Source organism: Cinclus cinclus, chromosome 1 (assembly GCF_963662255.1).
Source record: "Cinclus cinclus chromosome 1, bCinCin1.1, whole genome shotgun sequence".
In the NCBI taxonomy this organism is placed as follows: Eukaryota; Metazoa; Chordata; class Aves; order Passeriformes; family Cinclidae; genus Cinclus; species Cinclus cinclus.
Window position 1 is genome coordinate 99,674,760 of NC_085046.1, and position 15,615 is coordinate 99,690,374.

Below are 15,615 nucleotides of genomic sequence, written 5' to 3' on the forward strand. Positions count from 1 at the left end.
ATTTTTAATTACAAAGAGATAAAGGAAAAAGTATCAGCTGTTATATTTTGCAGTTTACCAGTAGATGTTAGCAGTTTGCAAGAAGGAAAGTAATTTACAGTTCATAGGTACTGTATTTGAAATGATTACTCCAACTGTATGATACAGAAAAGAAGCAGCCCTGAATAGCAGAATACACATAAGCAAGGCCTTTATGTTAGCTGTTCTTTCCATTTTTCTGTTTTTCCTGTGGAAAGGGCAGTGGCCTGTAAGTGTCAGACTGGCTGCAGTGCCAGGACCAACAGAAGTTTCCATAAAGACATTCTTTCCCAGTTGGGTGTCCTGTTGTGATGCTGCAAGTCATGCCAAAATGTTTCCACATTGTCCCATGATATATCTGCTTTTGTTGGTGTGGGTAATTTATGGTTTTTTTGAGTCTTCTTGTTAATTATGTATTTTGTTTTGGTAAGGCAATGGTAGTATTTCTTCTTTGATACTAAAGCAATTGTGTTACTCACATATATAAGACAATAAAGAACCCATCTGGTTTCTTTCCAAAACCTCTGTTGTAGGTGATTCACATGTCCTATCTCTGCAGCCAGGTTTGGTAGATACTTGTACGTTTGAATGTGCAAGTTAAGCACTCTTCCAGTGGTTCCATTTCTTACACTGAAGTGCTGGCAGTTTAGGACCTACTTCCAGGGCGGAAAAAGGAAAAAAATTTAAAAGTATGCTTATTTTTATTTTTTCTGGAAAGCTCCAAAGCAGAATTGAGACTGATTGTTCAGTTCCCTTAAAGGAAGAGCTTAAGTGCTTAAAAGATAGAAATACTTTTGGTAGATATGACTGTTCAGATCTCTGACCTGTTGTTTTAATCTCATAAAATAAAAAAAAGTTGTTAGCAGAGAACCTAAATATCCATTTCAGATATATTTGTGAGTACTTAGAAAACAGGTCAAATTAAACATTGTTAAAATTTCCTTGAAAACTCTCTGTAAAAGTGAAGTTGATTACTGAGAAATTGCTTTTACTGCTGATTCCAGAACATTTCAATATAGAAATAAACAAAACAAAACAAAAAAAGCCTTCTGAACCTTTTGAATATACTGGTGTTGATGTGTATAAGAAAATTCATGTAAAGCCCACAGCCCTTGGTGTTCTTTGTTCTACTGTAACTTTTATTTTTCATATTCTTGTTGGTATGAAAGGGTTTTTTTTTTGCCCCTTTGCACACAATCTATTCCATATTTGTATGATCTGGTCTTGTTCATAAGTAGCAGTTTTCATCTTTGAAAGATCTGTTTCTCTTCCTCACATGATTTTATTACGGATATTTCAGAATCTATACCCAAGTTATACAGACTAATTAATTGCAATATATATATATATGCAATTCTGTCACTATTCAATGTTTCTCATAGTTTATTTCTCCTACAAAAATGAGCTGCCTTGAATTCAACAAGCATTAATTTTGGTATGAATGGATCCTTATCAAGGTGGTAATATTTTCTGTGTTGTAGCTTATATGTAGCTATATATTAGCTTAGCTGATAGGTGGTGAAAGTTTTTTTCTGTATATATAAAAATTTAGCGATATAAACCCTTTAATGTGTAGTTTTTCATCCAGTGTGTTATTATCCAAAGTACTTTCATACTCAAAACTTAACATTTATTCCCAGCATTTAAAGTTAACTTTCCAAGGAAGAGAAATATATTCAAACAGTGTTTCAAGTTACTTTTACAGTACTGCTATTCAAGTCATAAAACATTCAGTAGAATACCTGAACATCATGATACAAGAGATTAGAAATTAAGCTTCAGTTTTACTTGAGAATTAATGCAACTGTTCATTTGTTGACTCATTTCCTTTTCATTGGCAGAACCTAAAGAAGATTCAGGAAATGGACAAAGAGGCAAGTGATGAATCCAGCACGGATCTTGATGAACTGAAAAATGCTGACTGGGTAAGACAATGGAATAGTGATTCAGCATCACTACTATTAGTTTATTTTTCTTTATATAGCTTAACTAAGGCATTATTACCTCTGCTCTCATGAGACCCCACCTGAAACAGTGTCCATCTGTGTAGCTCCCAACATAAGAAGGATGTGGACCTGTTGGACAAGTCCAGAGGAGGCCAGAAAGATGCTCAGAGGGCTGAAGCACCTCTCCTATGGAAACAGCCTGATGGAGCTGGGATTGTTCAGCCCAGAGAAGAGAAGGCTCTGGGGGGACCTTGGAGCAGCCTTCCTAAAGGAAGCCTCTGAGAGAGCTGGAGGGGGAGTTTTTATAAGGAAATTTAGTGAGAGGACAAGATAGAATGGCTTTAAACTGAAAGAGATTTAGATTAGCTACTAGGAAAAATTCTTTACAATGAGAGTGGTGAGGCACAGGAACAAGTTTCAGCAACCTAGTCTAGTGAAAGGTGTTCCTGCCCAGTGCAGGGAGGCTGGAACTAGATGAGTTTTAAGGTATTTTCTACCCAAACTATTCTGTGATACTGTTTTCAAATCAGTTTCTGGTTTGTTGTTGTTGTTGTTGTTTTTTAATATACAAGTTAGAACTAAATGAAGTCTCAACTTTCCTTTGCAGACAGATGAAAGAATGCAAGTATCCAAGCAATATATTTTTCCTTAGGCTGTTTTCATGGAGAAGCCTTTGCAGTTTAAAGTCTGGGCATTTAGACAGGTACCATGCTGACTGCCCTTCAGAGGGGCAGTCAGGCAGTAAACAGAGCGACCAGCTGAATTTTTCCAGTGATTCAAAAAAAAGGCTGCAGGGCAACTGTTAAGCAGGAAGTAACTTAATTTCTTTTCTAGAGAAAAAGTTCTATATTCTTGCCAGTTCATAGAGAAATATTATGGGGTTCTTTAAAAGTACTTGATTTTAATTTCCCAGTCTTCTATCTACCACCTGTTCTTTCTTCTCTCCAGCCATTCTGCTTCACAGAAAATGAGAGGAAGGTGTTAGTGTGTGGTGCTCTTACAGGCAGAGCAAAAGAATTTGAGTTTTTCTATTGCAAGACCTTAGGGGTTGGAGTCCCTTTCAGAATTTCTATTTGAAGAACAACTTTTGGGGAAATTTTACAGGAGAGTCCTGGGTAGCAAAGTTTCAGATTCAAACACTGTTTTCATTTACATAGTATTAGCTATAAGTCTGAAAACTTTGATTATGTGCTTGCAGTATACTTGAAGCAGGAATTTAGATGTAAGGGATGAGAATTTCAGATCCCCTTTCCATACTTGAGGTGAGACCCAGCAGTCCTGCTGAGTTGCAACAAAGTTTTGTTATGTTCATGAGTGTTATGAATAAGCTTACATAAAATAAAATGGGATTTGGTTGATGTGCTAAAAATAAAATAGTACAGCTGTAAAAATTTGGTGGTGTCCTGGAAGAAAACTTTGGTTTAATGTGAGGTGGTATTCAAGGGTAAGGTATGAAGCAAAATTTCTGTGTCTTTTATTCTTCAGGCCCGTTTTTGGGTGCAGGTGATGAGAGATTTACGGAATGGTGTTAAACTTAAGAAAGTTCAAGAGCGTCAGTACAACCCACTCCCCATAGAATATCAGCTCACACCCTATGAGATGCTGATGGATGATATTAGATCCAAACGCTATACCTTAAGGAAGGTCATGGTAAGTCAAGAGGATAACTGAAGTTTATCAAATCTGAAATGTTATTTGCCTTTTTTTTAATCTTCTTTTTGTCTTTATTTTTCTTCTGAGAATTTTGAAATTATTATTTCATACAGATACTAATGTTCATGGGGTTTATATGGCATCATAAATTTGTGCGGTACATTGAGGGAGAGAACATGAAACCAACACATGTAGTTTACTTTGTTTTGTATGTGGCAGGCATTTAAATTCTGAAAGACATGCCTACCTATCATAAACTTGAACAAATCATTTGTGTTGGGTTTGTGATAACTTTAAGAGTCATCTCAAAAGTCCTGTCATGCTTTCCACTGAAAGATTGTTTTAGACTTTTGTTATTGGAGAGTACATTTGTCTTGAGCTGCAACATAGTTTTTGGAGATCCAGAATGCAAAGCACTACCATGAATGATACTGTGATGGCAAAGGAAATCCTGCAGTGATTGAAAACTGCCTGTATTGCAGTGTTTGAAAACTTACGTTAACATGATCTGTTGTGAATTGTCAAGGAATAGTCTATGTAAAAAAAAATTAAATCGTCCATTTGTAGAAGTTAAGCTCAGTTATTTTCAGCATATTCTCTTGTTGATTTCAAGTTAAGACAATATGTCACAGCAAGCTTGAGAATATTAATGGGTCTCCTTCCCCTAGATCCTCATAGAGATGCTTGTAAAATTAACTAGAAACACTCTTTTTATCAGAACCCACTTGATATTTACTGGTGTCTCCCTGTTCTTTCTGTCCTTTTGGGTCATATTTTTTTCAACAGTAAGATGCTCTTCCTGATCATCTAGCAACTGATTGAAAGGGTGTCTTACCCCTAGTAGGACATTTTAAATCCCTTTGACAGAGGCACGTGTTTGGTCAATATCAATATTTATACCTTACACTTACCTTCACCTTGGTCATTAGTTACAATGCAAGCATTGTCTTAGAATATTCAGTATTCCGATGTATTTACTTTCCTGACAAATTTTCATATAGTGAGAGAGCTGTGATTCCACCAAAAAAAAAAAATCAGAGGAGAGGGTGTGGGGTGAGGGAGACAGATGAGAGAGGCAGAAAGTGTGTAGTGTAAATTCTTTTTTATGTTTGAGTTGAAAATACTTTCCTTATCAAGGTCTGGATTTAGACTGTCTGATTGTATTTATTTTCTGCTGCAGATGTTGCTTAAATATTAAATCAATAGGGTAAAATACATACTCAGGTAATGATGTTATCTTTCCCCTAACAATTCAGAGAACTGTGCTAACTGTTCCTTCTGGCCTTTGCAAAAGAGGACCAGTCCCCTCAGGACCTCAGTTACTGTAGACAATCAGAATAGTAGTTTTATTTGAATGGGAACCCCTGGCTCATCTAATTTTTCTTTTGTCAGACTAGCTTTTAATTCATCTGCTGCTAAGCAAGCTCCTGCCTCTTCAGAAGAGATTTCCTTCATTATGTGGTACATCCTGGGGGCACAGCTACTGCTGTGTTTACCCAGACCCTGGCTCTGTACAAAATCCCTGGAAGCATCTATTTTTGGCCTGCTATCTTGTCTTCTAGATAGATTGTCCAAAGTGAATTCTGGGAATAAATATGATTGCAATCAGCTGCAAGTACAGTACTTGTAGGGCTCTCTGTGATGCAATTGCTGGCTTAGGTTGACAACTGCTAATGACACTGTGTTAGAAAAATCACTTCTTTCTTACTGGAAACCTTGAACTCAGAAACTTGGATTCTGCTTGATGATGGTGCAAAGCATGTTCAATAATAAGAGTGCAGCTTGATATGGAATGTGTGGAACCTGAAGGATTTACACAGAATTACAAGTTTAGTCAGATTGCATAGATACAGCATCTTCTAACTGGCTGTCACAGGCTGGAGCTGATTGTATGGATTCCCATCAGTGGAAACCCTTGTGGTTCTTGAGGAGAGGAAAAAAGGACAAGGATTCCAGATTTGAATTTTAAGGCAGTCTAGGAAAGATGCATTATGTTTTTCTATAATTCAAAATGTATCTTTAACAAAATTTGTATTAGAAGTAATTTTTGCTTTAAATTTATGGGTAGTAGTTTTAGATTAGGTAGCTTGTGGGGACACATATCCTACTAATGATACCAAGAGGTAAAGTAAATTTTCAAAGTAATAAGTAATTTTTTAAAGTAAATTAAATACAACATGAAATCTTTACTGTTCTTTTTTATTAATGTGATGCTATGTTTAAAAGGGTAGCTTGATCTGTCACTGACTACTCAGTGTTCTGAGTAGAAATTAAGGAAGAAACAGATGTTCCTGTTAGGCCATATTTTAGTGTTTCAGACTGTGCTAACAGACAGCAGTAACTGGAACTTCCTGTTCTCACCCATTGTTATAGTGCAAATATTCAAAATGTTTGGAATATGTAAAATGTCAAATTCTGGGCTTTTGGTAAATAACTGGTTTCATTTGTTTCAGTGACGTTGGCATTTCTATTTCAGTACATGTGAAAATAATTCCCGATTTGTCATCTTCCTATCCTGAGGAAAGAGTCCTTGTTGCTGCAATTGTTGTGGGAGCAAGATAGCTTTCATTCTGGAATTTTATAAACTTTATGTATCTGCCTTTGAGAGATTTAATAGCTTTCCTTTTCCTCTGTGGAGCACCCACTCCCACAAAAGCTAAAAGCTCTGATCATTGGCAGTCAACACCTGGAAATGGAGAAATTTAAGTTGAATTTCTCTTGCAGGCTTAATTTTTCTTTATTATTTGTATGTGTTGAGCTGCAGTTTTTAATTTCAGAGTGCTTCACAATTAGCTTTGCTTTCTGCTCATCTCCATCCCCCTCCAATATATGTACCATTCACTGTACTTATTGAGCAATGCATATTGAACAGTAACTGATATCTCTCGTGTTACCTACTCAATACCTCCCTGTCAGGTACTTTTATGCCCTATCCAAACTCAGCACTATGTTAAAGAACAGTTACACTCTTTGTTGATAAAAGTACTCTTACTGTATTTGAGCTCTTCGCAAGTACCTGTTGTGCAGTGATATTGGCTTGGCCAGGTTGCAGAAGAGGAATTTAAACATACAGGTGGAAGCCATTATTATCAAAAAATATCCAGTAATTTCAGTGTCTAAGGTTAGAATCCTGTGGTATGAGGTTTCTTGGTTTTGGGGTTGTTTTTTCTCAATGTACTTCTTTGCAGTATTTAGCATCTTATTAATTGCAGTAACAACTGTGCATGGACAGTTTTTTCATAAGCATGATTTCTTATGCTTCAAGCAGGACTATGAGAATGTGAGCTTTGCTGGCAAAGGGCTTTCACCACTTTATCCAGCTAGACATTGTAGAGCTTGTTGTTCCCTTATGCACAAGTCTGACTTGGTGGTGGTGAGTTGCTTTCAGCAGAGTAAATGTGCTTTTCATATTACCTTCATTGTGTGTTTCTACAGATGTGTAGGAGTCATCCTAGGTAGAGCAGGGAGCTTTACAATTCCTAATCATGCTTTAGGGGTATTCAGAGGAGGGGCTGTATGTGAGTACTGTGGTTACCATGTTCTGCCATAAACTTGTTTCTGCAATAGGTGTGCAGGAGCAGCAGTGTGAGTACAGTGCCCCATGATGGGAAATACCAGAGCACTTCCTTCTTGGACATTGCTGCTTGAGCTTGCTGTGAGGTGCCAAAATACTGTGTAACAACTGTGTTAACTAAAGCACTTTACTGTCTGCATAATGCAAGATGGTAAATAGATATTTACTTACATTAATTTAATTCACCACTGAACTTTATCATGAGCTGTTCTGGAAATGATGTAGTGCATCCCCTCTGTATGTTTCAGTGTCCATGCCCAGTGTCTTTTAAATGAAGATTTCTAGGCAGTACAAAGCAATAGTTTCCCATTGACTATTTAAAGATAGCACTCTTCTGCTTACTGCTGACACCTTTTATAGTGGGACAAATAAATGGCTAAGATAATTGAGTGTCAATGATAGGTGATGTTATTTTTTGTGAAAGTTACCAGCAATGTACTTCTTGTTTGGGATCACCATTTTTAAAGCTTTGGGCTTCAGCCAAAGATAACTAAGTACCATTTGCCATTATTTTATAAATTGCAAATCCTTATTTATATATTAAAATGTGATGGTAGGAGGTTGTTGGTAGATGATGACATGCTAATTTGTCTGTGCATTAGCTGTTTAGATCTCTAAATTTATGTTTGATTTTTATAGTAATTGGTTAAGCTTTCTTCACACTGCCAGTTTTAATGCATGCTACTGTACAAAAGCAGTTTTACACACATGAAGACTTAGGGTAGTTTTACAGTGTTTTGAGGTATTTATTCAAATACTGGTTTGTAATTGGCACCAGCCTGGTATGTGAAGAGGGGAAAAAAAAAAAAAGGTTAAACTTGTTCCTTAGTGTTTTTTTCCCCTGCAGTCTGTGTATCATGGCTGCATCTGTGCAATGTCTCTGATTGAGACTTTAATCGGGAGCCATGAATTTTAATTAAGTGGAAGTAAAGGAAGCATTTGAAGTTGCTCACTACAGAAATAGTTTGAATAAATAAATAAATCTAGTCTGAACAGAGAGAGAGGATAAAAGTTTGCCTTCAGTATCTTTCCTGTCAGTCTCTTGTTTGGGCACCAAGTATGAGAAGGTGGGTTCTGCCCGCAGTGCTCCTGTTCTTGTCTTGTTGGCTGCAAAAAATCCACTTGCTTGGCCACCAGCTCCCCATGTATCCTGTGGAAAATCACTTAAGCAAATCCTACATTTCTCTTTTTCCAATCAGATGGTAATACTGATACTAATTATACTCTGGTGGCATTAAGTCAGGGCCTAGAGTGCCCTGAGGTGAAAGGCTCAGAGCCATGTATTATTTATTGACTGTTGTCATGCAGAGGGTTGTTCCCCAAGGCTCAAACAGAGATTATCAGTTTACAAAACGGCAGTTCTGATGGTAATAATTCTCAGCTTCAGCTATCAACTTTGACATCTGATGAACAGTAGTTCAGGGAAGAGAGGCTTCTCATTTCATTAACAATCTTCCAGGGCATGCTGGCCTCAAAAAACTGCTCAGTCTTTGAATAGAAGAAATCAAGCACACACCTTAAAATAGTATTCTCCTCATCAGGAAACGTCAAATCATGGTTTAGTATAAACCTTTTCCATTTTAATTTTTCTGCACTATTTTTAAGAAGATGATGCATGTTGCAGAGTTTAGCATCTTGGTATTCTTTGCCAAGCAACATGAAATTCACTCTTAGGAGAGTGGAACAAATGCAGTTTGGACTGTGTCTGGGGTAGGATATCTCCAGAAAGAGTCCTCAGGAAAGCAATTAAATGCTCCCCCAGAGGGACTCTGCATCTAATTTCTTAGAGGGAAAGGGATGAATCTTCTCCAAGAGGCTGCACTCAGCCTCAGCCTGGACACAGGGCATGCCTGAGGTGAGCAGAGCTTGTATGGAAGCTGCATAGCATTGGTAAAGTTCAGTTAGGAATCATATTCAAGCAACTTTATGGACATTTAAACCCTTTTTTGTGATGGCAGCAGTCCTTCTGGTTAGCAAAAGGGAATGTTATTTGGCAAACCAGACTTGTGCTTTTACATAGATTTTCTGGCTACAGAGTTTGTATGAATAGAGTCCCACCAAAAAAAAAAAAAAAAAAAAAAAAGAGAGAGAGAGAGTCAACTGACCCCTAAAAAAATATTAAATGTGCAATCCTTGGTCTAAGCAATGCAGTGTCATGGAAATTTCTGTCATATTGGACAGCAGGGCTGATAGCCAGCTACTGTGTAGTAAGAGGAGGTAGCAGAAGGATATATATGACATAGGATGATCTCATCCCTGACAGCATACCTGGGCACTGTGCTCTGTGAAGACTGAACCTGACAGGTGGTTTATTTTTAAGCAAATCTATACACTTACTCCCAGCTTACGATTTATACATTCTCATGATCTGAAAGCTTCCTTTGCCTTCTTTAAATCCTCTACTTATAGTGAATTGATGACTTCCCTGTGATGTCTCGTATATGGTCTTACATCTAAATATCTGTATCTTTGGAGAAAATCAAACAAAAAAGCCAAACAACCCTCACCCAACCCCTCTTCTAGAGAAATATGTGATTTACAGCAAGGAGACATACTTCTCCCATAGACACAACTGCAGCCTTGGCATTTGATTTCATTACTTCCAAATTCTAAATATTGCTGCTTAAAGCTGCTGCAGTTGGAGTTATTTTGCAGCCATCAGCAAAGCTGCAAAGCTTTCAAGTACCTTTTTTGCTTGCCTGTGCTCTGCATATGGATTGTTGCTCCACTCAGGACTGGTGGGGTTTTATGTCTGGTGCAGGTGTCAGGACACTGCAGCTCTGTCAGGATTGTTGTGAATTTTCAGTTGATCTCATCTGCATGAACACAAATGTGAAACACAGCAATATATATTTCACTTTCTCCTTTCCAGGTCAACGGTGACATCCCACCACGATTAAAAAAGAGTGCCCATGAAATAATCCTGGATTTCATTCGATCACGACCTCCATTAAATCCTGTATGTAATGCAGTGGGCTTTGTTCCTAAAAAAATAGTGGCTTTTTAAAGCATGTTTGGTTCCAGCCAATATGTAGAAATAATAATTTCTGCCAGGGCTTTAAAAAATATTATCTTCTGTACATAGAACAGGATCCCTTAAAAGAACAGTGTGTAATATGAAGCACATACCAATTAACAGCTGTTATTGCCAGCAGCCCTTTATCTCTAGGAAACCATGCTGCGTAAAACCCTCTTTCAATTTATGATGAGGTTTGAAATTGAGCATATGTAAAATCATATCACAGCATTCCACATTTTTCTCGAAAAAAGTGCGAAATCTACTTTCAAGGACGCACTTTTTAATGTAGATATGATTGTCTCTGTATCCCAAGGCATCTGCAAGGAAACTGAAACCAACCCCACCACGGCCCCGCAGCCTCCATGAAAGGATCCTGGAGGAGATCAAGGCAGAGAGGAAGTTACGTCCGGTCTCTCCTGATGAGATAAGGCGTAGCAGGCTGGGTAAGCACATGGCCGGTTTTTACCTGCAGCATCCCCAGAAAACTTCCCACATAAGAAGCAGCAATTTCAGCCACATCTGTGCAGATGTCACCAAAGATAAAATTACTCGTTCAGAAAAATAAATAACCTACAGGCTTTTCTAGGGCTGTGCAATCTTTGTGCTTAGCTGTATTTTAAAATATGAAACGGAAGGGTTCAGCTTGATTCCATTCAAGTTTTTAGTGTATTAGCTAAATGCAATGTTATTGTATTTCTTGTTGCACATGACAGCTTATGTTAGGTGTGCTGAGAATGGAACAGGTATTGCTTGTCTTTAGTGCAGTATACCTTGACTATCTGCAAGTATTCTTTACATGTTGCTTTTTAATTAATTTATTTTCTTTGTTTCCTGTTGTTAGCATCATCAACTTCTTTATTTTAATTGAAAATTGGCTTTTATTTTGTTTATTGAATCTGTTGCATTTATTTTAAATCAAAATCTTTTCTTCCTTTTCCAAGTTATGGAAAATGTGTTTGTAGGTCTTTTTATGGGAAAATAATCCAGGCTTGCACTGTAAAGTATTTCATTTCTGCAGTGTATTTTCAGCAAACCACTATGAAATGATGCAAATGCTATGCAATGCAGCAGTCACCAGCTGGCATTAGTTCAGTGGTTCTGATGGCAAAAGCCTGACAAATACAGTCCTGCATAGTGACCTAGATTGCTTTAAGAGTGCTGTATTTATCTGCATCAGAAAAACTGGAAGTAGCTGAATTTTTAAAGAGCAGATGTAGAATCTTATGGCTGAAAACTGTCAAAAATCCACATATGTACTCCCTGTCACTGCTTTGTGAAAGGTATTTGTACTTGCACGTGTGTCCAAAGGCATTGGTCCAGATTCATGTGGATTGTGACAACCCATTGTCTCTGGAGAAAAACAATTTCATCAGTCTTGCTTTGTTGCATTGTTTTGAAGTGCTTGATGGAGTTTGGGGATTGCTTGGGTGCGTCTGTAAAAGAACAATGCTTCAAATATTGTTTTTTTTGGGCCTTCCAATTTCTGGTTTGGATTCAATTTGTGTTTGCTGTATCAATTAACATTTCTCACAAGCCTAGACTTTTTTCCAAATGTAGGAAGCTTGTAGAAATGTGAAACGACTCCTTACTTTTCTTTCAAACATTCAGTTTCAGTGTTTTAAATGTTCTCTGTCTGGGAACTACCATGTTGTCTCAGGGGCAGCAAGCCTGATCTAATAAATCTTTACAGTTTCTAACTGATATAAATGGCACCAAACCCAATTAGTGAACAGTTTCTAAAGCTGATGTTAAATTTTGAACCACCACTGCTTAGGACTTCTGGACTGATTTCAAGGCATTGCCTCCAGTGAGGGATACCTGTCTTTCACTAATCCTTCCCTTTTTGTTAAAGCACTAAATTTTTGTTGTTTAGAACTGGGATAATTCCTTTTAAGTCCAGTGAATTGACTGGATTAAGTGCCACTTTAATGGAAGTGTAAAAGTGGATACATGCAAGCTTTTTTCCAAGTATATATTAGTTGCTGGGATGAAGAACTAAAAAGACCAAAGGCCTTTTAAATAATTTTCCTTATGTTGACGTATGAGGTTTCATTCTTTCTCACAATTGGAATGATTGTTACACCTAAAGTTCCTTTCAAAAAGGAAGTTTGGGAACAGAGTAATGTTAATGGCATTCAGTATGGCACAAATAGATCTACCATACAGTTTAAATGACGACTGAATGTAATTTAGTGTAACATGTGAGGTATTGAGGTTTAAGGATTTTAAATCTAAGTAGAAACACCATGTGGGACACTTGCACTGTCTGGACAGAACTATTTGTTGCTACTAAATAGGAGAAAGAAAATAGCACATTACAGTATTCAGGAGCATAAGGACATAAGCATAAGCATGTCCCAGAGCTACTCCTTTTTGCTCGGTCCATGCAGTCAGGAGCATAACTGCACCTGGCTGTTGGGGTGAGTAGGGGCTGTGCTCTTGCAGCTCCTCCTCTGTGATAAGGCTGTACCCATGGCATGTATTCCCAGCAGCCAAGGCTTTGTCCCTCTCTCTACACAACACATGGTAAAGCCAAGATCTTCTCTACCCTGGTCAGTCTCAGTCTAAACCGTCTTTGGAAATGGGGTTGAACTGTGCCCATAAAGGGAGAGGTTGGAGTAGAGGAGTTGGAATGACCTTTCAAATGACCTCATAAAATCATCAGCATAAGCCATAAGACACAGGTAGCCTTGAGACATATATCCTTTTAATTAAAAGTGTGGATTTGTGACTCAAGCAAGTGGAGCTAATGGGGCTTGGAGAAAACTGTCTCGTGCAGGTTTTATCAATGTTTCAGCATCAGGTGATAAACACCCTTTAACACCTTCTGCTTTAAGAATTATGTGCCTTTGTGCAAAGTTTGGACAGAAATTTTGATAGTGTTTCTGTAGCTATTATCTATGGATAATTTCTAGTTAATGAATACAGAAAAAATTCCCTGACTCCCAAATTTAGCTCTGAGTCAGCCACCTACTGCATGCACCACTTTAAATTATTTTCATGAGCAAAACTTGTCCCAGTACAACCTTTTTATAAATATCTTTTAGGGCAGTGGTATGTGTGTCTGACAGACCCTTTCTACCAGCTTGCAGGTTGATCACCTGTCAAGTAAGACACAAGCTGATTTCAATTTTGATGCATTTTTGCACATTCTTGTCATTGGGCTTGGCCTCCTTATCTGGATTAGTGTACTGAAATCTTCTTTTCAGCTGAAGAATATTTTGAGGGTCTGCTCCCTGAATACACTGTTTAATTAGAAATATAGATAGGTCTTTCCAGAAATGAAAAATTTCTTATCTAGTAATAAAATCATCAGAGGCCCAGGAAGAAGAGAATAATATTACTGATGCATTTTAAAGGCTAAGTGCACCTAAGGTTTTTAAAAAGACCAGGAATCAGTACAAATGAGATTTTGTTTGGCCTTTTTTTCCATCCTCTTCAAGGAAACTACTTCTCAAGCTTAGCTTGGGTGTCTCTCTTTATTAGTTTAATTATAATCATTGGAGATTATGATTAAAAAAATTAGAAATATCTTTATTTCAGGTCACTGAAACTTGTGTGAAATGTGGCTTTGTGCTTTCAATTTTTTTTCCAGCTCTTTCTTTCCCCCCCCCCCCCTCTCTCTCTAACTCTTTCTTTCTCTCTCTCTCTTTCCCTTTTTCCTGTTTCTCTTTCATGGTGATTTTATTTTAAAGTATTACATTTTTAGGTATTTGTCTCGTTTTGATATTTGATTTATTGAATTCCAAAAATCTTAATTTACTAGTAATATAATTGCTCTGTTTGCAAGTCCTGTTTATGCTACTGTAGCTTTACTACAGTAAAGCAGTAGTATGTCTGACACATTCTGGATTTAAGCAAGAGAGTCCAAAATGTCTCAGGTGGAGTTAATCTTTTGTTTTCGTTATCCCTCTGCTTTTCTAAGAGCTGAATCATTTTCTTTTTTTGTTGTGTTTGTTTCTTTTTTTACAGCAATGCGGCCACTTAGCATGTCTTACAGTTTTGACTTGTCAGGTAAAATGTGCTGCACCACCTGATGTGGTTGTTGTGCTTATTGTAAAATTTGTTCCATCTGTTTGTTGAATTCCCATCTAAGAAAGAAACTTGAAGTGATTCTTCCAATATATGGTCAGTGAAAATAAAAATATTAGATAAATTAGTTATTAATACATACATTTCCCCTGCCTCAAAAGGATGCCTAGATACTGGAAACATCTGCATTTCACCTGAAATACAGAGTGTATTCACCAGAGTGCTGCAATTCTGCTTGAATAAATAAACAAAATATGGTGGTCCAGAGCTATTCCAGACTCTTAAAAGTATTGCAGAATACAGCATCACCTTCAAGTCTGATTTATTTATTTATAAATCTGGCTTTTGTGTCTTTGCACTCACTTTTTGACTAGACCATCTTTCTCAGTACTTCATTTCTCACCAGGGTTCTAAAACTAGCTTTAAACTCATCTACCTTTCTAGATTAAATGAAATACACCTATGTATATTGATCTAGAAAGAAACTGACAGTACTACAGTGTCTTTATGGTGAAAGCTTTGTGAGCTATGAAATCAAAGACATTCACTAACAAAAAGGCTAAACCTTCCTTCTTCACTTTTTAGCAGAATAAGGTTTGCTGGTAATAGCTGGTATGGAGGATACAAAATGGTGACCCTTCAACTATCCAATATCAATTTTCAGGTTGCCTCTGGTGAGCCATGCTCATAGGACATGCAGCAGCTGTATGGAACCTGCTGCCCTTTGGATACAGCAATGTCACATAGCCTAGTAGCCAGAAAATAATTAATTCCTTCCTCATTATACACTAACTTTCCAGGATGATCAGGCCCAAAATTTCCATCATTGATGTTGGAAATATTCAACATCAGCCTCAAAGGTTCATTGGCAGAGGAAATAGCTAGCTCTTACTTAATTTCCCCTGGGTGACTCCCAAAAAAAGTCTCCAAATAAATCCATGCTCTTTATACCACCTCCCCTCTTTCCTTTGAGTTCCATGTAGTAACATGTCATCTAGGACTTTAGCAGAGTTCACATCCTCAATTTTTTCATGTATCCCTTAGCCTCATCTGGTTATATTTCCCCATGGAAAGGCATCATCTGACTGAAATGCTGGCATATTATGAACTAGAAAGACAATATAGAAGTTTTTTTTTTTTATTACTATAACCTAAAAAATGCAGCATTTATGTAATATGGGAGCACAGTTCACCAAGTGACATATCTGTGAATGTGGCTCCCTGTTCTGACTGAGCCAAGGAAACAGCTTGCCACAGTTGAGAGGGGAGGAGGGACCCTCTCTGCTCCCTCTCCTCCCCAGGCCCCTTCCTAAGCAGGTGATTCTCCCCCTTCTCTGTGTCAGTCCTGCTCATTTATTCACAAGAGGACCGTT

The 15,615-nt window shown here is 37.5% G+C and overlaps 1 protein-coding gene across 1 annotated transcript in view; it reads left to right on the forward strand.

Moving 5' to 3' along the window:
• The window catches only part of SPIRE1 (spire type actin nucleation factor 1), a 121,002-nt gene that overhangs the window by 84,982 nt on the left and 20,405 nt on the right, over positions 1-15,615 (forward strand). The window contains 5 exon segments of the mRNA XM_062500890.1: positions 1,860-1,943; positions 3,450-3,614; positions 10,064-10,150; positions 10,524-10,653; positions 14,183-14,224. Coding sequence (XP_062356874.1) covers positions 1,860-1,943; positions 3,450-3,614; positions 10,064-10,150; positions 10,524-10,653; positions 14,183-14,224 — 508 coding nt within the window.